This window comes from Salmo salar, chromosome ssa22 (assembly GCF_905237065.1).
Source record: "Salmo salar chromosome ssa22, Ssal_v3.1, whole genome shotgun sequence".
Taxonomy (NCBI): domain Eukaryota; kingdom Metazoa; phylum Chordata; class Actinopteri; order Salmoniformes; family Salmonidae; genus Salmo; species Salmo salar.
Window position 1 is genome coordinate 27,924,239 of NC_059463.1, and position 21,498 is coordinate 27,945,736.

The window sequence follows — 21,498 nt, forward strand, 5'->3', positions numbered from 1 at the left end:
AGTAGGGGCAGAGTGAGAAGTGTTGGATGAGAGCAAGAGGGAAAAGGATACAAGGTAGTGGTCGGAGATTTGGAGGGGAGTTGCAATGAGATTAGTGGAAGAACAGCATCTAGTAAAGATGAGGTCAAGCGTATTGCCTGCCTTGTGAGTAGGGGGGAAGGTGAGAGGGTGAGGTCAAAAGAGGAGAGGAGTGGAAAGGAGGCAGAGAGGAATGAGTCAAAGGTAGACGTGGGGAGGTTAAAGTCACCCAGAACTGTGAGAGGTGAGCCATCCTCAGGAAAGGAACTTATCAAGGCGTCAAGCTCATTGATGAACTCTCCAAGGGAACCTGGAGGGCGATAACTAGCATATAAGCTACATATAAGCTAGCATATAATGTCACAAAAACCCAGAAGACAGCTAAATGCAGCACTAACCTTTGATGATCTTCATCAGATGACACACCTAGGACATTATGTTATACAATACATGCATGTTTTGTTCAATCAAGTTGATATTTATATCAAAAACCAGCTTTTTACATTAGCATGTGACGTTCAGAACTAGCATACTCCCCGCAAACTTCCGGGGAATTTGCTAACAATTTACTAAATTACTCACGATAAACGTTCACAAAAAGCATAACAATTATTTTAAGAATTATAGATACAGAACTCCTCTATGCACTCGATATGTCCGGTTTTAAAATAGCTTTTTGGTGAAAGCACATTTTGCAATATTCTAAGTACATAGCCCGGCATTACAGGGCTAGCTATTTAGACACCCAGCAAGTTTAGCATTCACCATAATCAGATTTACTATAAGAAAAATGGTCTTACCTTTCCTGTTCTTCATCAGAATGCACTCCCAGGACTTCTACTTCAATAACAAATGTTGGTTTGGTCCAAAATAATCCATCGTTATATCCGAACAGCGGCGTTTTGTTCGTGCGTTCCAGACACTATCCGAAATGGTAAATCAGGGTGGCGCGCATGGCGCAATTCGTGACCAAAACATTTCGAAATATTCCATTACCGTACTTCGAAGCATGTCAACCGCTGTTTAAAATCAATTTTTATGCAATTTATCTCGTAAAAAAGCGATAATATTCCGACCGGGAATCTCCTTTTCGGCAAACAGAGGAAAAATCACAAAGACGGGGGCGGCCAGGGCACGCGCCTAAGCCCACAGTCCCTTGATCGGCCACTTGAGAAAGGCGATAATGTGTTTCAGCCTGGGGCTGGGATGACGACATTCAGGTTTTTCCCGGGCTCTGAGCGCCCATGGAAGACGTAGGAAGTGTCACGTTAGAGCAGAGATCCTTTGTAAAATATAGAGATGGCTAAGAAGTTCAAGAAATGGTCAGACAGGCCACTTCCTGTAAAGGAATCTCTCAGGTTTTGACCTGCCATTTGAGTTCTGTTATACTCACAGACACCATTCAAACAGTTTTAGAAACTTTGGAGTGTTTTCTATCCAAAGCCAATAATTATATGCATATTCTAGTTACTGGGCAGGAGTAGTAACCAGATTAAATCGGGTACGTTTTTTTATCCAGCCGTGAAAATACTGCCCCCTAGCCATAACGGGTTAACAATCACTAGTTAACTACACATGGTTGATATTACTAGTTTAACTAGCTTGTCCTACTTTGCATATAATCAATGCGGTGCCTGTTAATTTATCATCGAATCACAGCCTACTACAACCTCGCCAAATGGGTGATGGTTAACGAGTGCATTCTCAAAAAAAGCACTGTCGTTGCACCAATGTACCTAACCATAAATACCTTTCTTAAAATCAATACACAAGTATATATTTTTTAAACCTGAATATTTAGTTAAAAGAAATTCACGTTAGCAGGCAATATTAACTAGGGAAATTGTGTCACTTCTCTTGCGTTCAGTGCAAGCAGAGTCAGGGTATATGCAGCAGTTTGGGCCGCCTGGCTCGTTGCGAACTGTGTGAAGACCATTTATTTCTAACAAAGACCATAATTTAATTTGACAGAATTTGACATAATTATGACGTAACATTGAAGGTTGTGCAATTTAACAGCAATATTTAGACTTAGGGTTGCCACCCGTTCGATAAAATACGTCACGGTTCCGTATTTCACTGAAGGAAACGTTTTGTTTTCGAAATGATGGTTTCCGGATTTGATCATATTAATGACCTACGGCTCGTATTTCTGTGTTTATTATAATTAAGTCTGATTTGATAGAGCAGTCTGAGCGGTGGTAGGCAGCAGCAGGCTCGTAAGCATTCATTCAAACAGCACTTTCCTGTGTTTGCCAGCAGGTCTTAGCAATGCTTGAAGCACAGTGCTGTTTATGTCTTCAAGCCTATCAACTCCCGAGATTAGGCTGGCAGTACTATAGTGCCTATAAGAACATCCAATAGTCAAATGTATATGAAATACAACTGGTATAGGACTATTTCTCTCCAACTCCTATAATAATTACAACCTAAAATTTCTTAACTGGGAATATTGAAGAACTGGGAATATTGAACCACCAGCTTTCATATGTTCTCATGTTCTGAGCAAGGAAGTTAAACGTTAGCTTTTTTACATGGCACATATTGCACTTTTACTTTCTTCTCCAACACTGTTTTTGCATTATTTAAACCAAATTGAACATGTTTCATTATTTGAGACTAAATTTATTTTAAGTTAAAATAAGTGTTCTTTGTTCATTCAGTATTGTTGTAATTGTCATGGTAAATCGTTGTCGGCTTTTTTTTGGCCTTCCGATAATCGGTATCGGCATTGAAAAATCATAATCGGTCGACTTCTACTTTGCACACTGCTTTCCCGATACCTCAATAAAATATTTTGATGTCCACTCTTGCTGGAACACAGATTCCTTGCGACATGGGGCTGTGTGTTATCATGCTGAAACATGAGGTGATGGCAGCAGATGATTGGCACGACAATTGGCCTCAGGATCTCGTCGTGGTATCTCCACGCATTCAAATTGCCATCAATAAAATGCAATTCTATTTGTTGTCCATAGCTTAAGCCTGCCCTTACCATAACCCCACCGTCGCCATGGGGCACTCTGTTCACAACGTTAACATCAGCAAACCGCTCACAACGCCGTACACGTGGTCTGTAGTTCTGAGGCCAGTTGGACGTACTGCCAAATTCTCTGAAAGGACAGAGGTGGCTTATGGTAGAGAAATGAACATTAAAATCTCTGGCAGTAGCTCTGATGGACATTCCTGCAGTCAGCATGCCAATTGCATGCTCCCTCAACTTGAGACATCTGTGGCATTGTGTGACAACTGCACATATTAGTGGCCTTTTTATTATCCCTAGCACAAGGTACACCCATGTAATGAATATGCTGTTTAATCAGCTTCTTGACATGCCTCACCTGTCAGGTGGATGGATTATTTTGGCAAAGGAGAAGGGGTATGTGCAATGATGTCGGGTACGCCAAATAAAAATGTGATTCACATTTTAAAATATAAATAAAATGTTTTTCACATTTTCAAACCGTCCATTTTATATTTTCCAAGGGGGCTATACATTTTGGGTGACTCTTTAAAAAAAAAATTTAAAAAAAGTATTGTATTTTTTATTTTTCTTGCCTGAGTAGCCTCGTTTCACTGACAAAAATAAAATTATCTAGTGTTAAGCAAAATGACAATGTCAAATAATTAACATCCAATCACATTAACCGTTACTCTTTTGCAGGAATTCAACTAACGGTCCGTATGTAGCCCACCGTAGCTGCTCCTCATTCTGTTTGCTCGAAAAATTTATGATATTTTTTTTAATTTGTATTTTTTAAGTACGGCTCACGTCCATAGACGCATACCAGTACTGCACCAGTCGAGGACACAAGTTGTTCTGCTTCCACGAGCACATCCAATGCTAGCATCAGTAATTCTACATTTTGTTGTTAGCCCAGCTAGCATGGACACTGACAGTTGTGAATCTGATGCAGCCGAAGAGCTACTGCACCCGTACCCAGGAAAGCACCAAACAGACAGGGACGTTGGACCATCCAAGAGGCGCAAATATGATGAACTACATTTTATTTGGTGTTCACTTGTATTTGGAGTAGTGCCTTTCCTCAGCCACAGTGTGTTATAGTACTTTTGCACATATCTCACAACTTGATGAAACCTTCACTTTTGCACAGACATTTAAGAAACAAAACATGGCAATTTAAAAAATAAGCCACAGGAGTTTTTTTTTTGTGAGAATTAAGATGACTTTCGAGTACTAAGACATGTATAAAAGCAACAGATACCATTTAATAAGAAGGGGCTAGAAGCATCTTATATGGTGAGCTACCGAGTGGCAAGGACAGGCAAGCCCTATACTATTATGGAGGACTTATAGTTGAAGTCAGCAGTTTACATACACCTTAGCCAAATACATTTAAAGTCAGTTTTTCACAATTCCTGACATTTAATCCTAGTTAAAATTCCCTGTCTTAGGTCAGTTAGGATCACCGCTTTATTTTAAAGAATGTGAAATGTCAGAATAATAGTGGAGAATGTTTTTTCAGCTTTTATTTCTTTCATCACATTCCCAGTGGGTCAGAAGTTTACATACACTCAATTAGTAGTTGGTAGCATTGCCTTTAAATTGTTAAATTGGGTCAAATGTTTTGGGTAGCCTTCTACAAGCTTTACACAATAAGTTGGGTGAATTTTGGCCCATTCCTCGTGACAGAGTTCTGCCCACAATTGTTCTGTGGGATTGAGGTCAGGGCTTTGTGATGGCCACTCCAATACCTTGACTTTGTTGTCCTTAAGCCATTTTGCCACAACTTTGGAAGTATGCTTGGGGTCATTGTCCATTTTGGAAGACCCATTTGCGACCAAGCTTTAACTTCCTGACTGATGTCTTGATGTTGCTTCAATATATCCACATAATTTTCCTTCCTTGTGATGCCATCTATTTTGAAGTGCACCAGTCCCTCCTGCAGCAAAGCACCCCCACATGATGCTGCCAACCCCGTACTTCACGGTTGGGATGGTGTTCTTTGGCTTGCAAGCCTCCCCCATTTTCCTCCAAACATAACGATGGTCATTGTGGCCAAGCAGTTCTATTTTTGTTTCATCAGACCAGAGGACATTTCTCCAAAAAGTACGACCTTTGTCCCCATGTGCAGTTGCAAACCATAGTCTGGCTTTTTTATCGCGGTTTTGGAGCAGTGGCTTCTTCCTTGCTGAGCAGCCTTTCAGGTTGTCGATATAGGACTCGTTTTACTGTGGCTATAGATACTTTTGTACCCATTTCCTCCAGCATCTTCACAAGGTCTTTTGCTGTTGTTCTGGGCTTGATTGGCACTTCACACCAAAGTACGTTCATCTCTAGGAGACAGAACGTGTCTCCTTCCTGAGCGGTATGACGGCTGCGTGGTCCCATGGTGTTTATACTTGCATACTATTGTTTGTACAGATTAACGTGGTACCTTCAGGCGTTTTGGAAATTGCTCCCAAGGATGAACCAGACTTGTGGAGGTCTACAATTTTATTTTCTGAGGTCTTGGCTGATTTTCTTTTGATTTTCCCATGATGTCAAGCAAAGAGGCACTGAGTTTGAAGGTAGGCCTTAAAATACATCCACAGGTACACCTCTAATTGACGTGAAATCATTTTCTGGAATTTTTCAAGCTGTTTAAAGGCACAGTCAACTTAGTGTATGTAAACTTCTGACCCACTGGAATTGTGATACAGTGAAATAATCTGTCTGCAAACAATTATTGGAAAAATAACTTCCATGCCCTGCCTCCAGTCCACTTACTGATATCTGAACAAGAGAGCCTCATTGAAATTGCAACAAGCGGTTCTGTGTGAATTTAATCAAAGCCACTGACAGATTTCCGGATTGGGCTGCGCTCAGAGTTTCTTGCCTTGGCAAATTTTAAGACACTGTCTTTTGCAACCACGTACCTATGTGAGAGTGGATTCTCAGCACTCCCTAACATGAAAACTAAATACAGGCGCAGACTGTATGTGGAAAATGATTTTAAGACTGAGACTCTCCAATACAACCCAACATTGTAGAGTTATGTGCATCCTTTCAAGCACACCCTTCTCATTAACCTGTGGTGAGTTATTCACAATTTTCGACGAACAGAAGGTTTTATATGTAAGATGGTTAAATAAAGAGCAAAATTATTGATTATTATTTGTTCCCTGGTCCTATAAGAGCTCTTTGTCACTTCCCACAAGCCAGGTTGGGACAAATGCACACTCATTTTTATATTTAATAAATGTGTGTGTGTGTGGCGCAGGCTTACAACGATGGCAAAAAAAACATTTGATAGTGCGCTGAGCATGGTGCTGGAGGGGGTACAAGGTGGAGGTTGAATGTTTTGAAGGACTACGGGACTATGTTTGGGAACCACTGGTATAGATGAATACTTAACATATTTACATGTATTGTTATGCAGAAGCTCGTATCAATCAAAACTGATTGAATTGTCATAGTTATTATGCTTACACATAGCTGGATTTCTCAACTCCATGATATGTACATCTCGGTGGTGTTAGGTTGCCACAATCTTGGGCGGAGTGTACCTACGACTACATCGAGTCTCAGTCGATACGATTTGAACAGTCTGTGGTTGTATTTGGTTAACATTTTATCTGAATGTGGATTTCAGCAAACAAAGAAAAGCACATGGCTACAGAGGAGAAATGGGTGCACAGTGAGGGTTTTAAAGCTAGAATTTGTTTTAATTAAAACTGTAACAAAGCACCTTCTCCGCTTCTGTTTTGGTAAAAAGCTGAGGAACTGGCCTGGAGAAAGGGCAAGGGGAATACCTAGTCAGTCGTACAAATGAAATGGGTCTTCCCGAATCAGGGGGGTACGGAGGCCTGCCTTAATCGACATCCACATCTTTGGCGCCCAGGGAACAGTGGGTTAACTGCCTTGCTTAGGGGCATAACGACAGAATTTTACCTTGTCAGCTCGGGGATTCGATCCAGCAACCTTTCGATGAATGGAATCACTCTAAAATTCATAACAGAGCTATGGATGCAAAAATGTACCATGCATGCCATTTAAAAATGAGTTTAACCACGTTTTCAGGCTATAGTGTTTGTTTGCATTCATATTGTTTACAAACATTGCAAGATTATTTTGAGCTCTGATATAACTTATATTCTTAAAGATTCATTGGGTGTATATAATAAATAATTTAGAAGTCCAAAAATGAATGTAGCAATTAACATTTTCAGAAGTATCGACTGACAGCGACTCGACGAAGTCAGAGATACAGTCCACACACTCATCTCCATTAATGTAATCTCCATTATGGAGTTGAGGAACTCTGCTAGCTTATACACAGACTTACAGTACACTTTTAGACTTCCTACTAACAGCCAGGACTGTGCTTGAAATCTCCCATAGTGCAAAAACGTCTGACAGATTAAGCTGAATCAGACAGAAATCAAACCACACGTTCTCAAGTGATTGTTCTCCACATTTTTGGGGGGATCATATCCGTTTTTCCCTTCAGACCCTCGTCTGCTCCTCTTCCTTTCTTCTCCCCTTTGACAACTCACTCCCCTGGGCACCAGCACTCTCCTTGACCGCCTCAGCCCGCTCCTCTGTATCTGGTTGTTAGCGCTCATTAGCAAAGCTATCAATCACTCTACATGAGCCCATTTAGCCCCTCCCTCTCCTTACACTCACTCCTTACGATTGGGAATCACCTGAGCTCACCTCCTCTAGCGCCACCCTTTCCCCCTCTCTACTGTTCTGTCCCCCCAACCATTCTCTTTCCTCCGTGATTCTACTTTTCTACCCCAGTTTCCCACTTCTGCCTGCCTTCTGTCCCCCCTCTGTTTCTGTGTGTCTGGCGGTTGCCAGGTGTGGGGCTGTGTCCGTGGAACAGAGCAGGCATTGTGTCTGTGTGTTCTGATGGGGGGGGGGGGTCCATGCCACTCTGAGTAGTCATTTGTACCCATTTATCCCCTGAGACTGTTGTCATTCAAATTCTTATCATATTCTCTTCCCCTCTCATTTCCCTGTCACCTTCTCTCCCACTTAGCAAGTAGACATGGAATGAGGGAAAATTGCTTAACCTCATTTCCCCCTCATTCAGGGACATCATATGCCAGCTTTCTCTCGTCTCCTTGTCATCTTTTTTTCACGCACACTATGCCCTCTCTCAACCGCTACAGTCTAGCCCAGCTCTTGCCAAAGATAACTTCTTTGTCCCCCCCATTGTCTCACGTCGGAAGTGGAACTCATCTTCTGAAAATCACTCTGCTCTCGGTAGCTATGTTGCACTGTCTACTACGGCAAACTATGCTCCAGCTAGCACCCTAGTGCAAGCTTGTTTGAATGGCCATAGCTAGTTTGCCAGCTTGTTGAAGTTGTACGGGATTGTCCTCAGAAATCTGCTTGTTTTCCAACAAAAATGTATTGATCCTTTTATTTAACTAGGCAAGTCAGTTAAGAACAAATTCTTATTTATAATGACGGCCTACCGGGGAACAGTGGGTTCATTTCCTTGTTCAGGGACAGAACTACAGATTGTTTTTTACCTTGTCAGCTCGGGGATTCGCTCCAGCAAACTTTTGGTTACTGGCCCAACGCTCTAACCACTAGGCTACCTGCCGCCCCGTATCTGACTCTGAGAGCTGCCACTGTGCCTCACTACTTTGCAACATTATCTTGTTGGCCAAATATTACAGAGAGCAGTCAGCTGTGCAATAGACCTCGGCACACGAATCACGGCAGAACAGGTAATCATGATTACTAATTTGTTCATTAGCTAGAACTTCACTATGCTAGCTAGCTAGTGGGGCTATTTAGCATTGGTGGGAAGCATTGGAGTCAACATCGACCAGCATCCCTGTAGAACGCTTTCAACACCTTGTAAAGTCCATGGCCCTACGAATTGAGGCTGTCCTTAAGGAAAATGGGGGCAACTCAATATTAGGAAGGTGTTGCTAATGTTTGGTATACTCAGTGTAATTGTCAATTAAAAGTCTCTTCAAAGTTTAACTAAATTCTGGTCCTTCCCTCCCGAACCAGGGACTGTAGTGACGCCTCTTGCACTGGGATGCAGTGCCTTAGACCACTGTGTGTGTGTGTGGCTATTTAACTGTACTAGAATGCTTAAAAGGCCACTAAAATTTTTAATATCGGTATCGTTTTTTGGCAAGGAATGTATCGGCTATAGGTATCGGCCAAAAATGTCATATCGATGCATCACTAATACATGTAACATGACGCAGCCACCACCACGCTTGAAAATATGAAGAGTGGTTCTCAGTGATGTGCTGCGTTGGATTTGTCCCAAAATAACACTTTTGTATTCAGGACATTAAGTTAATTTCTTTGCCACATTTTTTTGTACTTTTACTTTAGTGCCTTATTGCAAAGAGGATGCATGTTTTGGAATATTTATATTCTGTACAGGCTTCCTTCTTTTCACTCTGCCAATTAGGCTAGTATTGTGGAGTAACTACAATGTTGTTGATCCATCCTCAGTTTTCTCCTATCACATCCATTAAACTACGTAATTGTTTTAGTCACCATTGGCCTCATGCTGAAATCCTAGATCGGTTTTCTTCCTCTCCGGCAACTGAGTTAGGAAGGACGCCTGTATCTTTGTAGTGACTGGGTGTGTTGCTACAACATCCAAAGTGTAATAACTTCCATGCTCAAAGGGATATTCAACATCCTTTTTTTTATGTTTACCCATCTACAATAGGTGACCTTTTTTGAGGCATTGGAAAACCTCCCTGGTCTTTGTGGTTGAATCTGTTTTTGAAATTCACTACTTGACTGAGGGACCTTAAAGATAATTGAATGTGTGGGGTACAGAGATGAGGTAGTCATTCAGAAATCAAATTAACCACTTATTGCACACACATGAGTCCGTGCAATTTATTATGTGACTTGTTAAGCAAATGTTTACTCCTGAACTTAACCCCTTTGTTATGGCAGTGAGTACTTATTGACTCAAGCCATTTCAGCTTTTCATAATTTTCAACATTTTGTAAAACAATTCCACTTTGACATTATGGGGTATTCTGTGTAGGCCGGTGAGACAATCTCAATTTAATCCATTTTAAATCCTGGCTCTAATAAAACAACATTTTGAAAAAGTCAAGTTGGTGTGAATACTTTCTGACAACACTAAGTTTGCGAGAAGGTCTGCATGTAAGTTTGTCAATGAAAGTGTGTTTGTGTGAGCATGTCGAATAGTATCAAGTGTGTTGTTGGAACATATCGCAGGAACTTTCTCTGTCTGTGTCCAGGTGCCCAGTCTGTGTGAGGACCTACTCTCCTCTGTGGACCAGCCTCTGAAGATCGCCCGGGACAAGGTAGTGGGGAAAGACTACCTGCTCTGTGACTATAACAGAGACGGTGACTCCTACAGGTAGGACTGACAACCTGCAGGTCCTCATCTCTACCTTACTTCCCTTCCCACATATCCATCTCCTCAGAAACCATGCCTGGTATAAATGAATGTCATTACAATTATTTGTTTGTCATACATGAACATTTGACCACACACAAATGATGGTGACACCTGTTTGGTCACAAAGGATTGATTTTGGATTTTCTCTTGCTCATTCTTGTTTCTCAGATCCCCATGGAGTAATAAGTATGAGCCACCCATCGACGATGGTGCCATGCCATCTGCCCGCCTGCGCAAACTAGAGGTGGAAGCCAACAATGCCTTTGACCAGTATAGAGACCTGTGAGTACCAGTATGCCGTTGGTATGACCAAGTCGGTATGTGAGAGGAACAGACGTACTCATTATTGACACTTTAGAGTATCGTTACACCACGGTAATACCATTTATAACGTTATTATAAAGTGGGTCGTTTGGATTCTCATTGGCTATGACGAAAACAAATAACCCGGTAATACCACCAATGACAATCTTATCAGAAATATCTATGTCCTCCTGAGGGGAGACAGGTAGCCTAGTGGTTAGAGCGTTGGGCCAGTAACCGAAAGATTGCTAGATCGAATCCCCGAGCTGACAAGGTAAAAATCTGTCGTTCTGCCCCTGAACAAGGCAGTTAACCCACTGTTCCTAGACCGTCATTGTAAATAAGAATTTGTTCTTAACTGAATTGCCTATTTTAAATAGGTTAAATAAATAAAAAAAATACTGTGTTTGTCAGGTACTTTGAGGGTGGCGTATCGTCTGTGTATCTGTGGGACTTGGATCATGGCTTTGCTGGGGTCATCCTCATCAAGAAGGCTGGAGACGGCTCCAAGAAGATCAAAGGCTGCTGGGACTCCATCCATGTGGTGGAGGTGCAGGAGAAGTCCAGCGGACGGACCGCTCACTACAAACTCACCTCCACCGTCATGCTGTGGCTCCAGACGACCAAGGCCGGGTCTGGAACCATGAACCTGGGTGGCAGTCTGACAAGACAGGTACTTGCATACAACTGGGTGTGTGTGTGTGGGGGGGGGAGGAATAGGGGGTGGGTTGTGTGTGTGGGGGGGGGGTACGGCGTTGTCTCTGTGTGTGTGTGTACATGCTCTCGTAATCTGTCTTGTTTTGTAATCTCTCTTGGTTTACTTGTTGCAACTTATCTCCACTGTTGGACTGTACAATACCCTCATCTCTCTCTTCTTCCAGATGGAGAAAGACGAGACAGTTGGAGAGTCTTCCCCACATATTGCCAACATCGGCCGCCTGGTGGAGGTGGGTAGAACTACACCTACTATATGCATGCCGTTATGCACACTCTCACTGACATACTTCTGTATTTCATTTTCTATACAGTATCATTTACACAAGTATTCACACCCTTTTGCTATGACACTCCAAATTGAGCTCAATTTCTTTTCATCATCCTTGAGATGTCACTTCAACTTCATTGGAGTCCACCTGTGGCCAATTTAATTGTTTGGACATTATTTAGAAAGAAACACCTGTCTATATAAGGTCCCACACTTGACACTGCATGTCAGAGCAGAAGCTTTACTATGAAGTCAAATGAACTGTCCATAGATCTCAGATTGTGATGAAGCATATATCTGGGGGAAGGGTATAGAACAATTTCGAGAATTGCAAAAAAAATGATGTTTTGGGAAATGCAATAAAATATGGAACTACCCAGACTCTGCCTAGAGGTGGCCGTCCTACCAAACTGAGCAACCGGGCAGGGAGGTGACCAAGAACCCAATGACCACTCTGACAGAACAACAGAGTTCCTTGGCTGAGATGGGAGAACCTGCCAGAAGAACAAGTCTCTAAGGCACTTCACCAATCTGGGGTTTATGGGAGAGTGGCCAGACGGATGCCACTCCTAAGAAAATGGCACATGACAGCACGCCTGGAGTTCGCAAAAAGACATGTGAAAGACTCGGATCACAGGCAAAACATTGGTCTGATGAGACAAAAATTGGACTCTTTGGCCTGAATGCAAAGTGCTCTGTCGCAGAAAACCAGGCACAGCTCATCACCCATCTAACACTATCCCTACCATGAAGCTTGGTGGTGGCAGCATCATGCTATGGGGATGCTTTTCAGAGGCAGGGACTGGGAGACTGGTAAGGACAGTCAAAGCAATACTGGAATGGCTTCAGAACAAGAATGTGAAAGTCCTTGAGTGGCCCAACCAAAGTCCAAACTTGAATCCGATCTAATTTAACAGAGCTTGAGAAAATCTACAAGGAAAAATAGGAGAAAATCCCCACATCCAGATGTGCAACCCTGATAGACATATCCATGATGAAAGTTGTAATCGCCATCAAAGGTGCTTCTACAAAGTATTGACTAAGGGGTGTGAATACTTATGTGAATTAGATATCTGTATTTCATTTTCAATGTGTGAGAAATTATATTACTGTATTACTTGGTTTACATGGGGTTACTTTAGCATTATTTCAGCTTTGGAATCCATGTGAACCACTGTAACTGTATAAATTAGCAACAAATCATAAAACATGTTTTCACTTTGTCGTTATGGGGTATTGTGTGCTGATGGGTGATCAAAAATAATCAATTTTGAATTCAGGCTGTTATAACAAAATGTGCAATAGGTCAAGGAGTATAAAAACCTTCTGAAGGCACTATCTATTGATACGGATATCACAAGATTAGTGTTATGTAAATTAATTTTTCTAACCTCAGGATATGGAGAATAAGATTCGCTCCACTCTCAACGAGATCTACTTTGGGAAGACCAAGGACATCGTCAATGGTTTAAGGTACGTGAGTGCGGACACACATACTTGTCACATTGATATAAAGTCATTCTATTCTGCTGCAGATGCTCCAAGTCTCAGCACACCTGAGATCCACGTCAAAGACGGGTAGTAATGGGGTCCTGCAGTCTCCTAATGCATTTCTAGTTAGGCCTCTTTCAGCCATACTCCTGTTTTAACCTTGGCTACTACAGCTCATCTGTTGACTGGGATTTTCCCTAATTTTCTCTGCCATATTGTGTTATCTGCTTCCATGTCATTGTCTGTTTTTCAGTTCTACATTTTTCAACCTTGTTTATTTGCTTCCATTTCCCTCCTCCTTCCCCTGTCCTATCTCTTCTCTATGCCCACTCGTCCCTCATTTGTCTGTCTACCTGTCCCTCTCCTCCTTCTCTCCTCTCCCCCTCTCCACTGTGGTCCAGATCTATTGACTCTCTGCCTGATAACCAAAAGTACCGGCAGCTCCAGAAGGAGCTGTCTCAGGTCCTTACCCAGCGCCAGATCTTCATTGACTAAGGCCAGAGGTATCGTCTGGCATGGGACAACAGGCTGTGGCATTGGATAAATGTGTGTGTGTGTGCACACTTGCATGTGTGATGGAGTGGTTTCCCAGAAAGTTGCAGCACGCTGACATTGTTTCTCAAGGAGCGTTTTTCAGCTAAGCCAGCCGTGCCAATAAACTGCATGAGGAAGAGTCCTAGATGATAAACTTACCTGACTTACCTTACCTGATTTAATGTTGATTGCACCTAGACAGGCAGTGTTTGGAGTGTGAACCCAGCCATCTTCTCTCTACAGTGAGAGAGAGTTGGAGACAATGTGATATCCTCACAACTTGTTGTTTAAAACATGAATTTTCTCTCTCTACCTATTTTCCCTCTCTACCCATCTTATTTGCTTTCTCACAAATTCACTTTTACTGCATCTATTAATTTTTGAGTTCCAAATAGGCCCCTATTCCCTTGGCACTCCTGTATATCTGAAACTATTGGAATGTTTTATGGTCTTCCCTGTGACTCAGTTGGTAGAGCATGGTGTTTGCAACGCCAGGGTTGTGGGTTCGACTCCCACGGGGGGCCAGTACGGAGGGGGAAAAAATGAGAAAAATGTATGAAATGTATGCATTCACTACTGTAAGTCGCTCTGGATAAGAGCGTCTGCTAAAATGACTCAAATGTAAAATGTATGGTACTTGCTTCACCTTAGCTTCTGTGGGGCTGAGTGAAGCTTTTATCATATTGCTTAGGTTATTTATCAAAAATATCTACAGGAGTGCTTAGGGGAGTCGGTGTTACAGCTTGATTTGGATTCTAGTGTATATTTAATCTCTCACTCCCTCTCTTCCCTGACAGGAGTGTTCAGACCCTGGCTGACAAGTCAAAGCAGGAGGCTCTGAAGAACGACCTGATGGAGGCGCTTAAACGCAAACAGCAAAGCTAGAGATGCTATTTTTTCTTTTATTTTCCTCTCTGTTCCCCTTGCACTTTCTCCACCTTACTCCAACCATCTTTTTTCTGTTTGTGTGTCTCTCCTTCCATGCCTATTTCAGTGCTGCACTCTTGTTCATTCGTGGAAAAACCAAAAGGAGAAAATGCTTCGCTTTTTGTGTTTTTGTTTTATTTCATGCATTGTTTCGAGGCATCTCATTCGCTATCAAGCCATTCACCCACCCTGTCTCTTTCTCTCTCTCTCTCATGTTATGAATATTATGATAGTATTCTTAAGGTTAATGATAATCTTACAGTTTTACCGCAATGTTTATAATCCCTATAGCTCTGTCACAGCTGGGTCTGTTTTGAATGAGTGACATCAGCTCCTCTCCTATCCTCTGGTTAGGGGACAGAGCCAGATGGACTGTACTGTAGCTAGGCTTGGCTGGGCTAACAAATCGTCATTCATTTCCACCAATGTTTTCTTTCTTGTACCCATTATATCAAAGTGTCTGTGCCATCACCTTTCTCGAAATATAACTGTCAATATAACTGTCATTTTTCTGGGTGATGTAATGGCAAACGGAATGAGAGAGGGTGGCCCTAGATATTATGTATTGTAAGGATTGGTCAATGGTTTGACCTTCGTCCCACTCTTACCCGCATGCGTTGTGAGTCTGAAAGCATTGGATCCCGGGATGGAGCTGTAGACCTCTAAAACATGGGGAGGGACTGTTAAATTCACTGTGTATACCCATGTCATTAAGTCCCCCTCTTACACTGTGTATAACGTGACGATTTGCATACCTCTCTGTCTCTCTCTTTCTCCCTTTCACTTGGTCTATGTTGGGGGTCACAGTTTTGTCTTTTTGCGTCTTGAAGGAAGCTTTTGACCGTTTCCGTTTTGGAGGGAATCTTTTTTGTTGTATTTTGTTTTTATTTTGTAAAGCTAATGATTCATATTGTATTAGAGCCTCCAGCAACAATAAAAACAGTAAAAAACTATTTATTGTAATATTTTCACTTTTGCTTCTTTTCTGCATCATGTCCATCACTCACAAGGTTGAAACTTTGGTCCAGACTTGTTCTTGGGCTATCTAAAGATTGTGATTTAATTAAACCAGTTATCTAGAGATGACCAATGGGAAAATGTTACTGTGCTGTGACAGTGATGGCCAGCTACAGCTTATTATTAGTGACATCAGGGCCCTGGGCACAGCAGTTCAGCTCCACACACTGCATGTGTTATATTCCCTCACATCAGTAAATGTACACATGCACTTATCACTTTCTGGTCTTCTGTTACTCGGTTGGTAGAGCATGGCACTTGCAATGCCAGGATAGTGGGTTCGATTCCTGGGACCAGCCAAACGTAAAATGTAAGCGCGCATGACTAAGTCGCTTTGGATAAAAGCATCTGCTAAATGGCATTTATTATTGTTACTCCAGGTGATCTCTTCCTGTACTAGGTCTACCTGTATGTGCCTTCTCAATATTGTACACTGTTGCAGTCTCCACAGGTACCTTTGACCATATGTGAATGTAAGTGCACAATGTAAACTGAACCGATCACTTTCACAGTGCTAGGTTGCTGGGTCAAGACTTACTGTTTAATGCTTACAGTAGGATTACTGTAAAAGAGATCTGTGGACTTCAATTGAAAGATGAGTTCCAGCCTAAACTTGTTTTGTCTCAATTGTTACCTAAGTAGCCAGAAGTTAGGACTTGATTAATTGGTCTGATTGCTGTCTGCAGTAATGCACATGTACCAGCAGGTGGCAGGAAAGTGAATGTACAGGTAACTTCCACAATAAAGGAAACCGTGTCCTAATGTGTTGGGCCACAACAAACCAACACCATTCTTCCATGAGAAATTCCATAATTTGGTGTTTTGTTGATGGTGGTGGAGAATGCTGTCTCAGGCTCTGTTCCAACACTCTCCCATAATTGTTGAACTAGTGACAGACTGCCATCGCATTTGGTTTACATTTTCATGCCCATTAAACCATTCAGTGGCCACTTGTGCCCTGTGGATGGGGCTATTGTCATGCTATGGGGGGGGGGGGCATAGCCATGGTAGTCAAAATAATGGCCTTCCCAGCTACTTTATACACGACCCTAAGTGCTGGGATATTAATTGCATAATTAACTCAAGAATCCCACCTGTGTGGAAGCACCTGCGTTCAATATTTTGTATCCCTCATTTACTTAGATGTTTCCTTTATTTTGGCAGTTACCTAGTTCACCCTCAGCAACAACAAAAAAAACGATTCTACAAACAAGATCAATAGCAGTCTAAAGAATGACTAGGAGTAGCCTATTTACTTTCACAGCTGCTCAATACTTCCTCATGTCTGTGTAAGAGGCACATAATGCCTCTGCTTTCAAAGAAGATGATGATTAAGATGCCTTTGGCATGACCCCTCTCCCACATGAGGTACCAGCATGTCTGCAGCATCTGCTACATGGTGTTTACATGAAACATTACAAGATATACCCCTGCTCACTGTACTGCCATTTACTCCATTTAACCTCATATTTGAGAAAAGCATTTCGATACCCACATAGGACTAGAGAATAGCATGAATCATTACTTTTCATATAGGCCTGATATCTATAAGGTAAGATCGCTTTTGTATTAGACAGGTATGTATAAGCGTAGGGAAACATTACACTTTCTGTACCTGGGGTTGTGTAGGGGGGATGAGAACTGTACGAATCTCACACGTTTAACCTTATGGTGTTATTTAAATAGTGACAGCATTTGTTTAGGCTTATCAACAATCAATGTACTGCTACTTTGCAAAAACACTGTGTAAACAGCTAGATGTGTCTTCCACAAGGGGGACCAAACAGAGGCCGGTCATCTTTCTTTACAACTCAGTGTGGCCCCTGGGAGAACGTCTCTTACTACACACACTCTCTCTCTCCCCCTCTTTCTCTCGCACACTGAAATAGATTTATGATAATGAGAAGCCTCAAGCATAAGGGGTAGTAGGAGCCATTTTATTAATTCACGCGAACGGTGTGGAGTTGTAGGTTCGGCGTGTTTGGGTGATGAGAAGCTTTGGCTAGGTGACTGCGATTTCTCTCCGGATTCAATTGGATTAGCTACTCTGGAGTAGTGAGAGCATGGATACGCTGCAACAAAAGGGAACGACTAGACGGAAAGTTTAAGGGAAGGCGGCAGTAATTACGTTCAAACCTGGTTTAACATTATCGAGGAGCAATGCCCGTCATTAAGTGGGATTTGGTGTTTATTCTTTTCGGCTGGTTTGAAATAATTTCCCTGTCGGATTGCTACAGTACACACATCAGTGAGAATGCAGAGCCGGGGACGGTGATAGCAAGTGTGGAACAGAGCGGGGCATGCACCTTGGATCAGGTAATCGCTCCTAAATTCTCAAAGACTTTTATTGAAACTGATGCGTCCGCGCGCATTGTGTTCATTTCGGGTCGTTTAAATTGTGTCTCGCTCAGCTCCAACCCTTTCACCGTGTACACTGTTGTTGACTGCGTGAACAGTGGCCCAGGGTCCAGGCACCTCCTCACGAGCCAGTATGATGTGCATGTTCACGGCAGGAACTGTTCAAGTAAACACAAAATGAAATCTCAATGGGACTTGGAGATCATCAGTTTGTTTAAGGCCCATAATCATCAGTTAGAATGCTACGAGGCTGGTACTGCGCTCCTCCGGGTATGGGATCTACTACCCGCATCCCGGACACACAGCAGTATGCACTGCAAGGTGACTAGTAGTTCGGACTTCTACTTTTCGGAGGGGCAGTTGTTTGTGTCCAAGACCCTGTGTTTGAAACACGACACACTCCTTGAGCTAGACTTACATTGTAACCAATACACAGGAGATGAGAGGGAAGCTAAAGTGAACAGCATTTCAGTCCACTGGCGGGTGGGTCAAGGTTCTTTCAAGCAGGGCCACTTGGGGAAGTTACTACAGCAGGCTGCCCAGTCTGAGTCGGGCATAGTGAGCAGGAGGAAGAGGGCTGTCAACAGTAGTCCCCAGTTTCAGCCTCCTATGTACCATGTGTCTGTGGCAGAGAATAAGCCAGCTGGAACTCCTGTAGTTGTTTTAAAGGCAGTAGATTCTGATGAGGGGGAGGCAGGCAGGCTGGAGTACTTCATAGAGGCCCTGTTTGATAGCCGCTCTAACAACCTATTTTCTGTGGACCCAGTCAATGGAGCTGTCTCCACTGTGGAGGTGCTCGATAGAGAGCAGAAGGACACCCATGTGTTCCGTGTGAATGCTGTTGACCACGGCACGCCCCGACGTACGGCCATGGCCACCCTCACCATCACAGTGAGTGACACTAATGACCATGACCCCGTCTTTGAGCAACAGGACTATAAGGAGAGGGTCAGGGAGAACCTAGAGATAGGCTACGAGGTGCTGACCGTCAGGGCCACGGATGGGGACGCCCCGGTAAATGGTAACATCCTCTACCGTGTCCTCAACAGCAACGGCTCCAACGATGTGTTTGAGATTGACCCCAGGTCAGGGGTGATCCGCACAAAGGGCCCGGTGGATAGAGAGATGGTGGAGGCCTACATGCTGTTGGTAGAGGCCAACGACCAGGGTCGCGACCCCAGCACCCGCAGCGCTACGGCAACAGTTCACATTATTGTGGAGGATGACAATGATAATGCGCCCCAGTTTAGTGAAAAGCGATATGTGGTGCAGGTTCCGGAGGATATGGCACCCAACACAGAGATCCTGCAGGTGACTGCCACAGACCAGGACAGAGGAAGTAACGCCATGGTTCACTTCAGCATCATGAGTGGCAACACCAGGGGCCAGTTTTACATTGACGCCCAGACAGGCAAGATGGACCTGGTCAGTCAGTTGGACTACGAGGCTAACAAGGAATACACCATACGCATCCGTGCTCAGGACGGGGGACGCCCGCCTCTCTCCAACATCAGCGGCCTGGTAACGGTGCAGGTGGTGGATGTCAATGATAACGCCCCCATTTTCGTCAGCACCCCCTTCCAGGCCACTGTGCTAGAGAACGTGCCGGTGGGTTACTCCATCATTCACATCCAGGCCGTTGACGCAGACTCCGGTGACAACTCCAGGCTGGAGTACTGCCTTATTGAAACCACGCCCAACTTACCCTTTTCCATCAACAACAGCAGTGGTTGGATAGTGGTAGCTGCTGGGCTGGACAGGGAGAGCGTGGACTTCTACAACTTTGGGGTGGAGGCCCGTGATCATGGCCACCCGGTGATGTCCTCCTCAGCTAGCGTTAGCATGACCATCCTTGACGTCAACGATAACAACCCAGAGTTCACCCAGAGATCATATTACATGCGCCTCAATGAGGATGCTGTCGTGGGCACAAGCGTGGTGACGGTTTCTGCGGTGGACCAGGATATCAACAGTGTGGTGACGTATCAGATCTCCAGTGGGAACACCAGAAACAGGTTTTCCATCACCAGCCAGAGTGGAGGGGGCCTCGTCACCCTGGCCCTGCCCCTCGACTACAAACTGGAGCGCCAATACGTCCTGAGTGTCACCGCGTCTGACGGCACACGCTTCGATACCGCCCAGGTGTTCGTCAATGTCACCGACGCCAATACCCACCGGCCCGTGTTTCAGAGCTCCCATTACACCGTCAACATCAATGAGGACAGACCTGTTGGCACCACTGTTGTGGTGATCAGTGCTACAGATGAGGATACCGGGGAGAACGCACGCATAACTTACTTTATGGATGACAGCATCCCCCAGTTCGACATCGACTCAGACACAGGCGCTGTCACCACCCAGATGGAGCTGGACTATGAAGACCAGGTGTCCTACACGTTAGCCATCACGGCCCGGGACAACGGCATCCCACAGAAGTCTGACACCACCTACCTGGAGATCCTGGTGAATGATGTGAATGACAACTCGCCTCGGTTCCTCAGAGACCACTACCTAGGCTCTGTGATGGAGGACGTGCCAGTGTTTACCAGCGTGGTCCAGGTCTCTGCCACTGACCGAGACTCTGGCCTCAATGGACGTGTCTTCTATACGTTCCAGGGGGGAGAGGATGGTGATGGAGACTTCATAATTGAGTCCACCTCTGGTATTGTGCGAACGCTGCGTCGCCTGGACCGTGAGAACATGCCTATCTACAACCTGCAGGCCTTTGCTGTGGATAAAGGTGTTCCTGCTCTCAAGAAGTCCGTGGACATTCAGGTGACCATCTTAGACGTGAACGACAACCCTCCCGTGTTTGAGAAAGATGAGTTTGACATCTTTGTAGAGGAGAACAGCCCAATAGGCCTGGTAGTGGCACACATATCTGCCTCAGACCCAGACGAGGGGAGCAACGCCCAGATCATGTACCAGATAGTAGAGGGAAACATCCCAGAGGTGTTCCAGCTGGATATCTTCTCAGGAGAACTAACCGTTCTGACAGATCTCGACTATGAGACGCAGTCGGAGTATGTCATCGTGGTCCAGGCCACCTCCGCCCCACTGGTCAGCCGTGCCACCGTGCACGTCAAGCTGGTTGACAAGAACGACAACGTACCAGTGCTGAAAAATTTCCAGATCATATTCAATAACTATGTCACTGACAAGTCCAGTAGCTTCCCCACAGGGGTTATCGGGCGGATCCCTGCCCATGACCCAGATGCCTCGGACCAGCTCCAGTACAGCTTTGAGGCTGGTAATGAGCTGAACCTGGTCATCCTGAACCAGAGCACTGGGGAGATACGCCTCAGCCAGGCCCTCGACAACAACAGGCCCCTGGAGGCCTCCATGAGGATATCTGTCTCCGGTAAGACCAACCTCTCCTCAATTGTTTTTTAATACATAGGCCCTTTTCTGATATGTTAATGTTGAGCACAGTGAAGGCTTTTGTTCTTCCTCATTCTTTAGATTGTTCCTATTTATGTTCCTCACTGG

At 44.0% G+C, this 21,498-nt stretch overlaps 2 protein-coding genes across 11 annotated transcripts in view; both read left to right on the forward strand.

Annotated features, from left to right (window-relative positions):
• LOC106583096 (F-actin-capping protein subunit beta) overlaps positions 1 to 15,587 on the forward strand; it is a 29,533-nt gene extending 13,946 nt beyond the window's left edge. The window contains exons 3-9 of one of the 2 annotated variants that reach the window (XM_014166911.2): positions 10,231 to 10,352; positions 10,563 to 10,676; positions 11,112 to 11,370; positions 11,579 to 11,644; positions 13,079 to 13,155; positions 13,575 to 13,676; positions 14,505 to 15,587. In XM_014166911.2, the coding sequence (XP_014022386.1) occupies positions 10,231 to 10,352; positions 10,563 to 10,676; positions 11,112 to 11,370; positions 11,579 to 11,644; positions 13,079 to 13,155; positions 13,575 to 13,668 (732 nt within the window). In that variant the 3' untranslated portion in view covers positions 13,669 to 13,676; positions 14,505 to 15,587. The remainder of the gene's footprint in view (positions 1 to 10,230; positions 10,353 to 10,562; positions 10,677 to 11,111; positions 11,371 to 11,578; positions 11,645 to 13,078; positions 13,156 to 13,574; positions 13,677 to 14,504) is intronic. The other variant, XM_014166912.2, reaches the window with a different exon arrangement.
• Positions 15,588 to 17,475: 1,888 nt separating this feature from the next.
• LOC106583093 (cadherin EGF LAG seven-pass G-type receptor 2) overlaps positions 17,476 to 21,498 on the forward strand; it is a 92,523-nt gene continuing 88,500 nt past the window's right edge. For 5 of the 9 annotated variants that reach the window (XM_014166906.2, XM_014166901.2, XM_014166898.2 and 2 more), the window contains exon 1: positions 17,477 to 21,370. In XM_014166906.2, coding sequence (XP_014022381.2) covers positions 17,812 to 21,370 — 3,559 coding nt within the window. In that variant the 5' untranslated portion in view covers positions 17,477 to 17,811. Of the gene's footprint in view, positions 21,371 to 21,498 lie in introns of all 9 variants that reach the window. The other 4 variants (XM_045705214.1, XM_045705215.1, XM_014166900.2 and 1 more) reach the window with 2 other exon arrangements.